The sequence below is a fragment of the Bombyx mandarina genome, chromosome A1, assembly GCF_030267445.1.
Source record: "Bombyx mandarina strain Sakado chromosome A1, ASM3026744v2".
NCBI lineage: Eukaryota > Metazoa > Arthropoda > Insecta > Lepidoptera > Bombycidae > Bombyx > Bombyx mandarina.
The window spans coordinates 20,040,723-20,054,566 of record NC_143234.1 but is presented as its reverse complement, the minus strand read 5'-3'; the positions used below and the strand labels follow the sequence as shown (position 1 = coordinate 20,054,566).

At 36.4% G+C, this 13,844-nt stretch overlaps 1 protein-coding gene across 1 annotated transcript; it reads left to right on the top strand.

Annotated features, from left to right (window-relative positions):
* The first annotated feature begins 200 nt into the window (after positions 1 to 200).
* On the top strand, positions 201 to 13,752 carry Fib-l (silk fibroin light chain). Its single transcript, XM_028174031.2, has 7 exons — positions 201 to 268; positions 8,457 to 8,539; positions 9,741 to 9,936; positions 10,631 to 10,774; positions 11,425 to 11,513; positions 12,580 to 12,724; positions 13,311 to 13,752. Exons 1-7 carry the CDS (start codon positions 233 to 235, stop codon positions 13,404 to 13,406), a joined length of 789 nt encoding a protein of 262 aa, XP_028029832.1. The 5' UTR covers positions 201 to 232; the 3' UTR covers positions 13,407 to 13,752.
* Positions 13,753 to 13,844: the final 92 nt, after the last annotated feature.

The following is a 13,844-nucleotide window of genomic DNA, read 5'->3' as shown; positions in this document are numbered from 1 at the left end:
CGTACACCTCAAGAAATCATCTTCATTAGAAACTAAACCTTAAAATCGCAATAATAAAGCATAGTCAATTTTAACTGAAATGCAAAATCTTTTGAACGTTAGATGCTGTCAGCGTTCGTTGGTACAGTTGTTTGATATTTATTTTAATTGTCTTTTTATATATAAATAGTGGAACATTAATCACGGAATCCTGTATAGTATATACCGATTGGTCACATAACAGACCACTAAAATGAAGCCTATATTTTTGGTATTACTCGTCGCCACAGTAAGTAATTTTAACTTTTTTCAAATTTATTTAGAATATATTATACTCACCACGTTTTCAAACAATTTTTACAATTCTAGAACTTTCGTTCTGTTTTTTCTTTGTTTGTTCAATTTGTGTATTTGTGGATTCCCTACAATATGGAAAAGATGTTTTCGTGTATATTTTCACAGATAAAAGAAAAAACAATTGTCTAGCTAGAGCGTAGACAATTAATTCTTATTAATTAGTTTTTGACTATGACATAATATATAGTTACATTTGCTTTTATTTTAGTATTATTTACGATTTTTATAAGGCAGTGTAATTATTTAAAAAAATATTTTACTGCATTGTGAAATTGTTAATAAAAAAATATTCTATACGTGAATCGCGCTCGAAGCGATTTCAAAAATTAAGACGTCAAAAATCCTTTCGCATTACAATGTGAGATTAAAAATAAAATTATGCGCGGAATGGCCGGCATTCACGGTATCGCAATCACTACATAGTATAAAACAAAGTCGCTTTCTCTGTCCCTATATCTGTCCCTATGTATGCTTAAATCTTTAAAACTACGCAACGGATTTTGATGCGGTTTTTTTTAATAGATAGAGTGATTGAAGAGGAAGGTTTATATGTGAGTCGACTATTATCAAAGCCGGCAATCTGACTTTTGGACAATGATTGGTAAATCAGAAAAACGAATTATTGACTTTGTATTCCATTGGCAGTCACAAAACTCTTCGGAACGACATCTTAGATAAATAACAGGTTAACTACTAACCTTTATTTAGTGCAGGTTTTGAACCGTATTCTTTGAAGGAGACGATTATATTCAAATCAATCTGTATTGACATATCAATAATTTTTTTTTTTCCAAATGCACAGATTGCCTCCTTTGATAATAGACGACTCATGCATAATAGCATCCATTAAATAGTGGAGAAATCGATAATAAATCACAGTTTCCGAAGCGAAGCGAGGGCGTTTCGCTAGTTGTAACAATAACTTCCAAAGTCGACAGATATGTTTCCTAGTTTTTATTTCATTTTGTTCATTGCCCGAGCCCACGAATATCACAATGTAGGGCACCAAGTGGATATACCAATATTGTAATGCTTGGTTCTATTAGACCAGATTTTGAATATAACGAAATTATATAACATCGTGTAACAAAAATCAAACCCGCTCTGGTTTGATTTTTGTTACACGATGTTATTCCTTCACCGTGGATGATCGAGTACTTTTGTTAAGTACATACCTATTTCATCAGAAGAATTGGTATCTGCCTGCGGGATTCGAACATCGGCACAGTCGCATCGCTTGATACGAATGCACTGGACATCTCATCCTTTAGGCCACAGCGACTTCTAAGCTCTTTTTTATCCATACCTATTCGCTTGTAGCCTAAAGAGCACTTCCAGCTTCACGTGAACGGGTAGGTGAGATCACGGGTTCAACCTGAGAGAATTTGCTAACACAAGCCCTAGCAAGAGTACTGCTTCGCAGAATCTACTACCGGATCGGAATCGGGACCCACTGAGAAGATCCGGCAAGAAACTCAGTGGGCCATGTCCATGGATTAAGTTCACTCGTCAAACTCTTAATCGACTAGTTCGACGAGAACGGTGACCGACTCTTGAAGATCCTAAAATCACCGAGAGTGGATCCGCAGGATTCGACAAGACATGTTTCGGGAAAAGGTGGTTTTGCGTTGCTTCGTCGCCTAGGTCGGATAGGTAATTAGCGGTGATCATAAGATCATGGGAGTGGTATCGCGGTATATTCGTGGTATATTACTGGTGGTAGGACATCTTATGAGTCCGCACGGGTAGGTACCACCGCCCTGCCTATTTCTGCCGTGAAGCAGTAATGCAGTAGTTTGTTTTAATATAAATATTTGAATATACTGTTTTATTCATTTATTTATTACACTTCATGTAATATCTACATGGGCTGATTTAATGCTTAAGGCATTCTCTACCAGTCAACCAAAACTAGGGCAGAATGAATAATGGTAGGTGCATTAAAATATACATTTTATTATTTTTAATAATTTTATAAAGTATTATTTATGAAATTATTTTATATACATATTTATAAAATAGTTTTAATATTATTTTCAATATTCTTAGTTCGTACGGCCGTTAAATAAAATTGATGATGATAAGTTTCGCGGAAAACTGATAGTATATCTCAATTCGCACGAAAAATTTAAAAACACTTATTTCTCAGAACTTTATTAGCCAATTAGGATTAGTTATTTAAATCGTGTATTAAAAACAATGAAATATTTACTCAAATTGGACACAATAATAATATATAGGACACGGCCCATGGCTGGAGCGGTGTGGCCACCCACGTTTTTTTTTTTGCTTAGATGGGTAGACGAGCTCACAGCCCACCTGATGATAAGTGGTTACCGGAGCCCATAGACATCTACAACGTAAATGGGCCACCCACCTTGAGATATAAGTTCTAAGGTCTCAAGTATAGATACATGTGAATTCAAATAATTATAGTAGAATAAATAAAATGTGATGTAAATAATACATTGACGTAAGAGTTCCATGTCGAGTTCGACACTAGTTAGTGGAAACATTAGGGAACAGTAATCAGTATCGGTATCAGTATCAGGATCAGTACAGTATCAAGATCAGTGTCAGTATCAGTGTCAGTGTCAGTGTCAGCGTCAGTGTCAGTATCAGTTTCAGTTTCAGTTTCAGTTTCAGTTTCAGTTTCAGTATCAGTATCAGTATCAGTATCAGTAACAGTATCAGTATCAGTATCAGTATCAGTATCAGTATCAGTATCAGTGTCAGTATCAGTATCTGTATCAGTGTCAGTATCTGTGTCAGTATCAGATTAGTATTAGTATTAGTATCAGTATCAGTATCAGTATCAGTTTCAGTTTCAAAGGATTTGAGTACATGCAATCTAGCCCGTAGAAAACCCACTGAGCTTTTCACCGGATTTTCGCACTGGATCCCGATTTCCATCTGATGGTAGATTCTGCGAAGCACTGCTCCTGCTAGAGCCAGTGTTAGCAAATTCTCTCAGGCTTAGCCAGTGAGCTCACCGTCCCGTCCGCGCGTATAAAAAAATAGCACCTTAGGCTCTCAGCCAATAGGTAGGGGATAAAAAGAATTAGATTATTGGTTTTAATAAAATTTTATATGAATTACGTACTAAACGAGACCCTGGAAATAAATAGGTCGTAAATGCAAAACGTAAACATTATAACCATCCCTAAGCCCGTCATTAAGTAATCTGACAGCATATTTTATATGAACAACGTGTTGCGTGTTTTGAATATATAAATATTATCCGAAGCGTGCGGTGAAACTTTCCAAATTGGAAATACTCCAACGTAAATACTTAGAAACGTTAGTATTATGCCCTACGACTTGTTTCGCTTCTCTTCTGTCTTATTATATCACATCCAATTGCTTATCTATACTAATATTATAAAGAGGAAAGATTTTTTTGTTTGTTTGTATTAAATAGGCTCCGAAACTGCTGAACCGATTTGAAAAATTCTTTCACTCTTTGGAGCTACACTATTCACGAGTGCATAGGCTATAATATTTTTTGAAAAAATTAGGGATCCTTACTAAAACTCCAATAATGTAACCAAAAGTGTAAAAAAAATACCTAAAATACTCTTTACATCGTGTGCCCTGCGAAAATTATTGATGATAGAATAAAATAATGTATTACGACTTTGTAGAACACATTATTATTTACAAAAAGTGTCGCGACAGCATATGTTTAACTATTATACATAGTTATGCCGCAAGAAGTGTTCTTTTATTTTTTTTAAATAAAACAACGTCAAATATCGTTAAAATTTTTGTTAAAGACCCGAGCGGATCCGGAGCGGGCCGCTAGTTAAATATAAACTGCTTTTACAGTTTGATTTGACATTTCATTATTTTTTACTTTATTATTTCTGATATACTTTCCAGTTTTCGTGGCCACTTCTGACGTAAAAAAATTATGTTTAATCATATCTACGCTTCGCCAAAGCCAAAGAAAATAAAGTTTATTGGCGTTTCAAATTATGGTGCATTTTTACGAATAAATAGACATTGGGCCGTTATATCGTACTTCTTAATACTTCATTACTATCAAGAACTAGAATTTGTATGTATTTAGCTATATTATAACGTTTTACGGTGGATGTACATTGGAATAGCCACATGTCATAATACACGCCAAGCAAAGCCCTGGTCAATTCTGATCCACAACTTATAGATGATTATTTATGCTGTAAGAAATAGACTTAATTTGTCTTCACAATCTATTAGTGGCGATGTTGGAAGTAGAAAAAAAAGAAATTATCTATAAGATAAGAAGCCTAGTGTAATCGTATCGTCTGATGCGACTATGCCCCTATTCAAATTCTAAAGGATGTTTAAAGATGCTCACTGTTTTCTCAATAAATAATTGGTAAGTAAGACCATATGGACACATAATTTTAACTATGAAAGAATTAGACCGCGTAATAAAAATCAAACCACCAAATTTTTTAAGCTTTGCGTAAACAGTGTGTGCACAAATTGTAAGCCGCTACAGGTAGGTATCATAGTTTTGCCTATTTCAGTCATACCACGATTTGAAGAGTGAGATAGCTTTGAAACAATTTCTACATCGACAAGATACTTTCAAGGTTGTTGCATTCATGCCGTCTATAAGCTACGGTAACCGCTTAGCTGAGGCGAGTCATAAGCTCACTTGGCCTTCTTTTTTTGTGTTTGAAAGATTACTGGTGGCCCGAAGGCCTTTCCAGTTTCACCAGGTCAGGTGGGCGAGCAAAGGCTCAGCCAGAAGGGGTGGGATTTGCTAACAACTGCCCGAGCGCCTCCGAAGGAGACCTAACAACTCAAGAGCAATTGCTTCGCGAATGAATCTACTATCGGATCGGAATCGCGACCCGCTGAGAAAATCCGGCGAGAAACTCAGCGGGCTGATGCATGGGTTAGGTTGCACGTCGACCTCTTTATCGAGTTCGACGAGTACGGTTACCGGGGTCCTTAAGCCTGCTCCTAGTGTTAGAGCTTGAAGGTGTCTAATGCAAAGGTTATTGGATCTGATGGATCCGTAAGAATGTGACTTGGCCTATTTGCCTATCTGCCTATAAAAATGTATTCCGTGAAATCAAAATTCAAATTTAACGTCAAATTTATATGTGAATTACATATGTATGAGGAATGCGTGATCGTGTGAAGTGCGGACCGTGGAAAATTGAAATTGGCTTTGAGGATGACGGGTCTGATTAGGTGCCTGAAGCGCGTTCATTCCGTAGAATTGAAATGTTCGGACTTCAATTGGATGTTCAATGGATATAATGTCAAAAAATATCATTTTTACGATTTAATCTTGTTTTTTTTTTTACTTCGTTCGTGACCAAGATAACTAACTGTAGAGTGATTGAAACTTCGGAATTATCTTGTAAATAAAACCAGCGAGATTAAACCTTAAAATTAAAGATTAAAATTAAGTTATTTTAAATATGTCTATAATTTTTAATTTTTTTTTTTATTGCTTATATCGGTGGACGAGCTCACAGCCCACCTGGTGTTAAGTGGTTACTGGAGCACATAGACATCTACAACGTAAATGCGCCACCCATCTCGAGATATAAGTTAAATATAGTTACAACGGCTGCCCCACTCTTCAAACCGAAACGCATTACTGCTTCACGGCAGAAATGGGCGGGGTGGTGGTACCTACCCGTGCGGACTCACAAGAGGTCCTACCACCAGTAATTATGCAAATTATAATTTTGCGGGTTTGATTTTTATTAACTACACGATGTTATTCCTTCACCGTGGAAGTCAATCGTGAAGATTTCTTATGTAGTACGTATTTCATTAGAAACATTTGCACCTGCCTGCGGGATTCCAACACCGATGCACCCCTAGATACGAATGCACCGGACGTCTTATTTTTTAGGCCACGACGACTTTTAAAACCAAATAGATAATGAGGTATTGAGGGAGTACTTCGCACTCCACAGCCATTCCCCCGTTATACCTCACTTCCTCTACATTCAAATGCGCATATATCGTAATGATGCAACACAAATCGGTTAAAATGAAATTTACAAAAGACACTAAATACAAAATCATGATCGGATTGTGTCTTACTGCGAACGAGCTGACACACAAGTCCTAAAGCAAAACAACCGTGCATTTTATTCGTGTATACAATGGAAATATTTCTCTCGCCTTGTCATTCCTCAAGATGGCTTCATACGTCAAACGCAGGATATACCGGTACATCGCGGCGAAGCGTTTCGTACCGGATTCGCGTGTCAGTATACTCAGATTTGCAGAGCGAACACAAAAATACTGACGGCTTTTCTTGGCGGGGAAATTAGCTTGGAATCATGAGTGAATTATTTGATGTTTCTTCAGTAGTAAATAGTAATTAAATAACATATAATACATAAGAGATAACGAATCTATATATTAATTCGTAAAGCAAAAACTTTGTATCCCTTTTTACGAAAATTGCGCGGACGGAGTAGTATGAAAATTTCCACACTTATAGAGAATATAGAGAAGAAGTGCACAATGCTAATATTTTTTTAAAATAATGCATAAAAGATACATTAAATCAATAAAGAAAACATTACACACACTACATACCATATATTTGACGCACACACGCATGCATAGTGCATACTATTTATTGTCAAACTTTTGTTCTTGACGTCTGTTGTCAAATTGAGAATAGATTAAATATTGTTTGTCATTGATAATATTTTTTATAGTGTAGTCTTGGCAAAATTTCTTGGCGAAGTATAAAATACAATCATAATAGTGTACAAACTTACAATTCCAATTAATTATAGTCGAATTTCGACTACTGCGGGACCTCTAGTTCAGATAATTCTGCGATATAATCTCAATGTGCTACATTAAGATATAATTAATTTTAAAAATACTGTTACTGTTTTATTTCACGTTTTTAACTGTCATTATATTATTTCCTGTTTTTCGAATACTGAACGGTCGAATGACTACTTGAACGGTCGAAGGTCACTTGAACATCTTATATAAGAAGGGTCGATTCGTTCTTTTTCGTCTTTTTGTATGTCTGTCTTTTCAGAAGTCAAAAAATGTACTGCCGTGCCGCTGGTCACGTACGCCCTCGTTCCATTTATTTTCGAATTATTTTCAAATCTCTGTCTTCGTCTGTCTATGTCTAGTCATTGTAGGTCTTATGTCCTGTCAAAAAGGTCACACGCCACGACAAGTACTTTACCGTTTTCGTGAACACGGACGATTTAATTACTATCAAATTCTCTAGGAAAACATTGCTAAAGATTCTTAAGGACCGTTTAGAACGTCTGTTCGTTCGTTTGGTAAAAACAAAAGGAAACACAAAACATAAAAATTTTATCTTTGTAATTTCTCGCAATCCCCTTTTTTTACGGAAATACCTACCATGCGTTTACGAACTAACTTTACTGATGGACCTCTTGTCAGTCCACACGGATAGGTACCACCACCCTGCCCATTTTTGCCGTGAAGCAGTAATGCGTTTCGGTTTGAAGGGTGGGGCAGCAGTTTTAACTATACTTGAGACCTTAGAACTTATATTTCAAGATGGGTGGCGCATTTACATTATAGATGTCTATGGGCTCCAGTAACTACTTAACACCAGGTGGGCTGTCATCTCGTACAATCATCTAAGCACTAAAAAAATAAAAATAACTTCCTCACCAAAACAATATCATCGCGTATGTAGTTATAGTGAAATAATTTATTGCGAGCTCGCACGAATATCCTCCCTATGCCTATTACTGCGGCGAAATAATACACTTTCCAAGATGAAACAATATAATAATACTCAGACTACAACCTCATGTCTCAAGGTCTCATGTGAATTTGTTTGCCACCGAGCGCTATTTAACGTGAGATCGAACGCGAACTCCATCTAGAACGATAATATAATAATCATTAGAATGTAGTAGGCCGTCTGAAATTCGATTCTCCGCTATAACCCGTTAATCTAACCTGACCATTAAGTAAATAAAAATTAGCTCTAGATGAGCTCCCGGCGTACCTGGTCGCATTAACACATCGATCGGTGGAGCGACAAAGCTCTTCGCTCTAAGCCTCAAAAGAACAATCCCGAGAAAACAATTTGTTGTGTATAATTTAAACCAAAACCCGAATTTAATTTTTCGCAGAGCGCCTACGCTGCACCATCGGTGACCATCAATCAATACAGTGATAATGAAATTCCACGCGACATTGATGATGGAAAAGCTAGGTAATTATGTAAGCTTTAACTAATATTAATATAAGTATAATATAACCCGATAGAGGCAAATGGGCTGAGCGTCTTCCGCAATAGACCACGACGACTTCGACTAAAATTTTTTTAATACTTTCTAAAAAAATATGAAAATACGGCTCATTGAATGGTCAATAACTACCGTCACAGATCACATCAGCAGTGCCAAAGACACATACACTAACTGACACTAGACTCTTTTCCAACCCCATTTAAAGAAGGAAATGTTATAGCGCTCGATCTGCGCCATAGAGGGTGAATCATTTCAGGATTACATGGCAAAAATGTACACCGAGAATGCACTGTAAATGATCGTAGTCAAGTGGCTTTAAGAAGTGGAAATGATCTCTTCTCCGTTGCTGAGTTGTGTGATTCACCTCAATTGACAAATTCCTCAGAACACTGCCCATGGTAAAAAGTAAAAAATACAAAGGAAATCAAAATCCCATCTTAACTCCAGAAGCTCTGACTGATCCTTCTGTATGGAGTCAAACAGAATTATCTCAATTTAAGATAGAAATTCCGTACGCCAAATAGAAATTAAAAGTCTTTATATTGGAGAGAAAAGACTCTCACCCAAAATCCCTTGACCCTCCCAGGCCTCGATGAGTGAGTGATCGATATCTGAACTTCCATGACCAAGACAGTTACTGATAAACTGAGACCTATCAAGTTAGGCCAAGTTCTCTAGGAACAGCATATTGATAAACCACTCTATCATCTCGGAAAGCAGAGTACTCATAGTTATCGTATAGGCCTTAACTCATAGTCAGTTACGTCATTTTATTTGGGAAGAGAATGGACGTGAGTATTCTGTCACAAAGACGAAATCCTATTGCCATGTGTCTTTGAATCTAATTTGGGTATCGGAAAATCTGGGAGTTGTACGGTCTACACATCGTTTGAAGCAGACTATATAATACGAATCGCAAGTATGAAGCTAATCGTCACAGTGCATCTAGTGATAATAGACATCACGACGTCAATGGCACCGACTATCTTGAGGCTAGAATTTAAACTGCCTGTTGCATTGAAATCTATTACATCGAAATCGTTTTACTGCTTCAAAACTGTAACAGGCAAAGCTCACAGTATCCTTTCTTTAAACTATGTTTTTATTGCACAAAACTTTTCAATCATGGTTCAAGTGTTAATATAATAATTATTATAATTTTAGTTCCGTAATCTCACGTGCATGGGACTACGTCGATGACACTGACAAAAGCATCGCCATCCTCAACGTTCAAGAGATCTTGAAGGACATGGCCAGCCAGGGCGATTATGCAAGTCAAGCATCAGCGGTGGCCCAAACCGCCGGAATTATCGCCCATCTATCTGCCGGTATCCCCGGTGATGCCTGTGCAGCCGCTAACGTAAGTAGATGCCGCTGTTAGAAACAATAAAACAGTACGTCTAAATATTTATTACCCGAAACTGATAAGACTGATAAGAAGAACTGATAAGAAGAAGCAGTGTCACTTTTGCGAGACTTTAGAAAGAAAAATCGGTACCGTAGATTGGAGGAAATCGGGACCCTTTCTAAATCCGACACAAATTTCAATGGTTAGGGTAATTACCAATAAAATAGAGGTTAAAACGGTTCCGGAGGGTTAAATTTTAATATACGGTGCGTTATTATACATATTTCATTACAAAATCTACACAAAAACTGAAAAAACTAGCTTGACCCGATTCACCTTGGCTTTGTGGTTAAACCGGTTTCGTATGGGGACAATAGAGTTTTTCGATAGGGCTGGCACTATTTAGTTGTTAGGTAGGCACGTGACTTTAGATAATTAACTTTTTAATATCCCTAATGAGTTACAAAATTCTGATGACTGAATTAGACTATTTAAAACTAACACTTAATAAAAGTCATTTTCAGTTCAACAAAGTTAAATTTAACAACTCAACAAAAATATTGTGACATCACAGATATATCCCTATACTAACTCTTAGTCTTTATTCCCCCAATCTACTGTATCCAAAATTATTCTTTAAACATCCAATATTACCTGTTGTTTCAGTAAAAGGAAATGGAAAATCTAATTAAAATCTTCTTTGCAGGTCATTAACTCTTACACAGACGGCGTCAGGTCCGGAAACTTCGCCGGCTTTAGACAATCTCTCGGTCCCTTCTTCGGACACGTGGGACAAAACTTGAATCTTATCAATCAACTCGTCACCAACCCTGGTCAACTCCGATACTCTGTAAGTACTCAGCAATTGTTACCGAAGAGTTACATACTTGAATCATGGTCGGGGCTTAAATATTCGATTTATGGATTAGAGAAATCCGCACTGAGGTCAATATAGCGGTATGAGGTTACTACCCTATCGCTTTTTATTCTGAAGAAAATAGAATATAAAAGAATACAAAAAAGGTCAATTACGAAACCTCTTGTCTCGTGCCAAACGGCAAAATATATTCTGTGACGTCCATGGGCTCCGATAACGACTTAGTGGGAGGCACTTGATTCTTATCCTGGGTAAAGTGATCGTTTCATCACGGGATACTATCACCATCCAAGCTAAATAGTTTAGTAGAAATCTACTAATATATGCTCGACGGTTTTTGGTAGGATGGCCGTGATCCAATGCAATCGATAATTCGACTTCATGCCTCAAGTTAGGTAGTGGAATTCAATTCTATGGATTCCTAACCGTCCTAGGACGAACTTAAGTGAAAACGAACGCTAATTGTGTAAGATAATTTAAAAGTCAACTGTATTTTAAATTTTGTATTCACAATTCTAGTATTAATATTAAACTATTGTTTTTCGAGAAAGATGATAAATCACACTAGTCCAAATCGAGTACGTTTGCCAACGGGTAAGAATAACAAGTGTTGTTTTTTTTAGGTCGGACCAGCCCTGGGTTGTGCCGGAGGTGGAAGAATCTATGACTTCGAAGCCGCTTGGGATGCAATCTTAGCCAGCAGTGACTCTGGGTAAGCATATTGAGCGTTCCAAACATGAATGTAAACTGGCACACGAGGAACCAATCACTCTAAGAATTTATCTCTAGTATTTCATTAGAGACATTCATTCTTTTGCAATATCAGATCCTTCTTATCTTAACCTTTAGAAGCAGCAAAAAGAAGACGTTTGCACCCTTGCCATCCTTTGTGTCGTTTCCCTGTCCTCAACTCCTCACCTCCAAACACAGATTGCAGGAGCTTTTAGCTAATTACACACGATAATAAGATTTTAATCATGAGCACCCATTTAAATGAGTGTGATCTTAGCTGTTCTAATATAGCACGAATTACACGTGCTTTACGCAAGTTTATGTTTTACTGTAACTGTTCTTGACCCAAATTCATCTACTTTATCTCATCTAGCATCTTTTCTTTAGCAATATGTGGCTCTATAGCATTGATAACAAGGTTGTGTTATGATCTCGCACGGTTGGCACAGATTGGCAGGATAGTGGTACCTATTTTTGCGGACTTCCGATACGTCCTAGCTCCAGAATATATATTTCAACTAGCAGTCTCGGCCACACGTTGCTCTTGCTAAGGTTTTCGTTTCTAAATAACACGTGGCCGGCTATGCTAATACCAAAAATTAACAAAGTAAGACCAATTGGATTTCACCTTATTGCGTTTACTACGAAATAATGTTCACTTATAGTTTAGCCTCAACAACACGTGGTGGTTATGCTATTAAATTGTAGCTTATATGACACATTTATAGCCATCTATTGATTACTTACTCAATCCAGTCAACAGATATCGCCATCTGTTAAAATCGTTTGAAGTTAACAGATAATTGTGAATGTCAAATAATAGACAAATAATTTGCAATAAAATAATATTGCGGCTATAAATTAAGATGTAAGCTATCCTATCTTTCAAGATGGATCAAACTGCACACGGTGTGCAAATTTAATTTAAAATCGGTGAAGTAGTTTAGGAGTCCATCGCGGACAAACAACGTGACACGTGATTTATATATATTAAGAAATGTACCGACGATTGAATTGTATTTTACTTTCCTTCAATTCGATTACAGTTTCTTAAATGAAGAGTACTGCATCGTCAAGAGATTGTACAACTCTCGCAACAGTCAAAGCAACAACATCGCTGCCTACATCACCGCTCACTTACTTCCACCAGTTGCTCAAGTGTTCCACCAATCAGCTGGATCAATCACAGACGTAAGTTACGTTAAATTACCGAGCGTCTTTATGTAATTTTGTTATTAGTAATGATTGGACAAATGAGCTTATCGCCGATTCGTCACAATCACTCGTCACTGATGTCACAAAGGTCACAAAGTGAACGTGTATTGGACTTGATAGATATGGAAACTTCTTATCAAAAAAATATATATACATAGACAGCAATTACAATAGGTGTCTTAAAAAAAAGTGAAAAATATGTCTGTCGGTTCGAGAAGTAAAACAAAATAACAAAACTGTGATTTTGATAAAAAAAATCTAAAGCATCCACGTAATTAATTCTAATTTATAAAAGTGTGTTAGTATGTTATTTCGTAACTGCCTACACTCTGCGATTTAAAGATTGGACTCTGCTACCAAGAACTTTATATCAACGTGACATCACTATGAGACTTAAGCTGAAAGTATTGCTTTCAAAGCACGCTTCACAGATTTAAAGCTGCCCTTCAATCGAGACATATAAGAGCTACGAATCAAACTTAGGCCAGTAAGGTGTCCATCTTGTTTTTACCACCTAAATTGGGACTACTATATATTAATTCACGTTTTTAATTATCCACAGCTCCTGAGAGGCGTTGGCAACGGTAATGACGCGACCGGTTTAGTTGCTAATGCTCAAAGATATATTGCACAAGCAGCCAGCCAGGTTCACGTCTAAATAAGAACTGTAAATAATGTATATATATAATTATATAAAAGATATATATAACCATATACAAACATATATATCATTATAAGACAATCTACCTATATAAAAACAGACTAAAATTAATAATTATGTATACTTTAATTGTGTTTAGGACATTTTATGCAAATTGTGTTTGCGTTAGGATTTTTTTTGGAAGTTTTTTAGATTATTTATGAATATATAAATAAATATACGTTAATATAATATATATTATATAAATCAACGACACGGCTTTTCATTTTGGTGATGATCAATCTTATTGTTCTTCTAATTGATTTTTTTGTACAATAAAGATGTATCCAGTTTTCCAGATAAAGAATTTAGTTTGTTATTTCTGGCCCCATTAAAATAAGTACGGTATTCGATAATACCATATACGGTATATACAATGGATTTCGGTGCTGTTGT

Excerpts from the sequence above, each read along its gene's own strand:
- Fib-l (XM_028174031.2), top strand. The coding sequence starts at position 233 with ATGAAGCCTATATTTTTGGTATTACTCGTCGCCACA. Across the intron at positions 9,937-10,630 it reads ATGCCTGTGCAGCCGCTAAC|GTCATTAACTCTTACACAGA; the intron begins GTAAGTAGATGC and ends TCTTCTTTGCAG. Across the intron at positions 12,725-13,310 it reads CAGCTGGATCAATCACAGAC|CTCCTGAGAGGCGTTGGCAA; the intron begins GTAAGTTACGTT and ends AATTATCCACAG.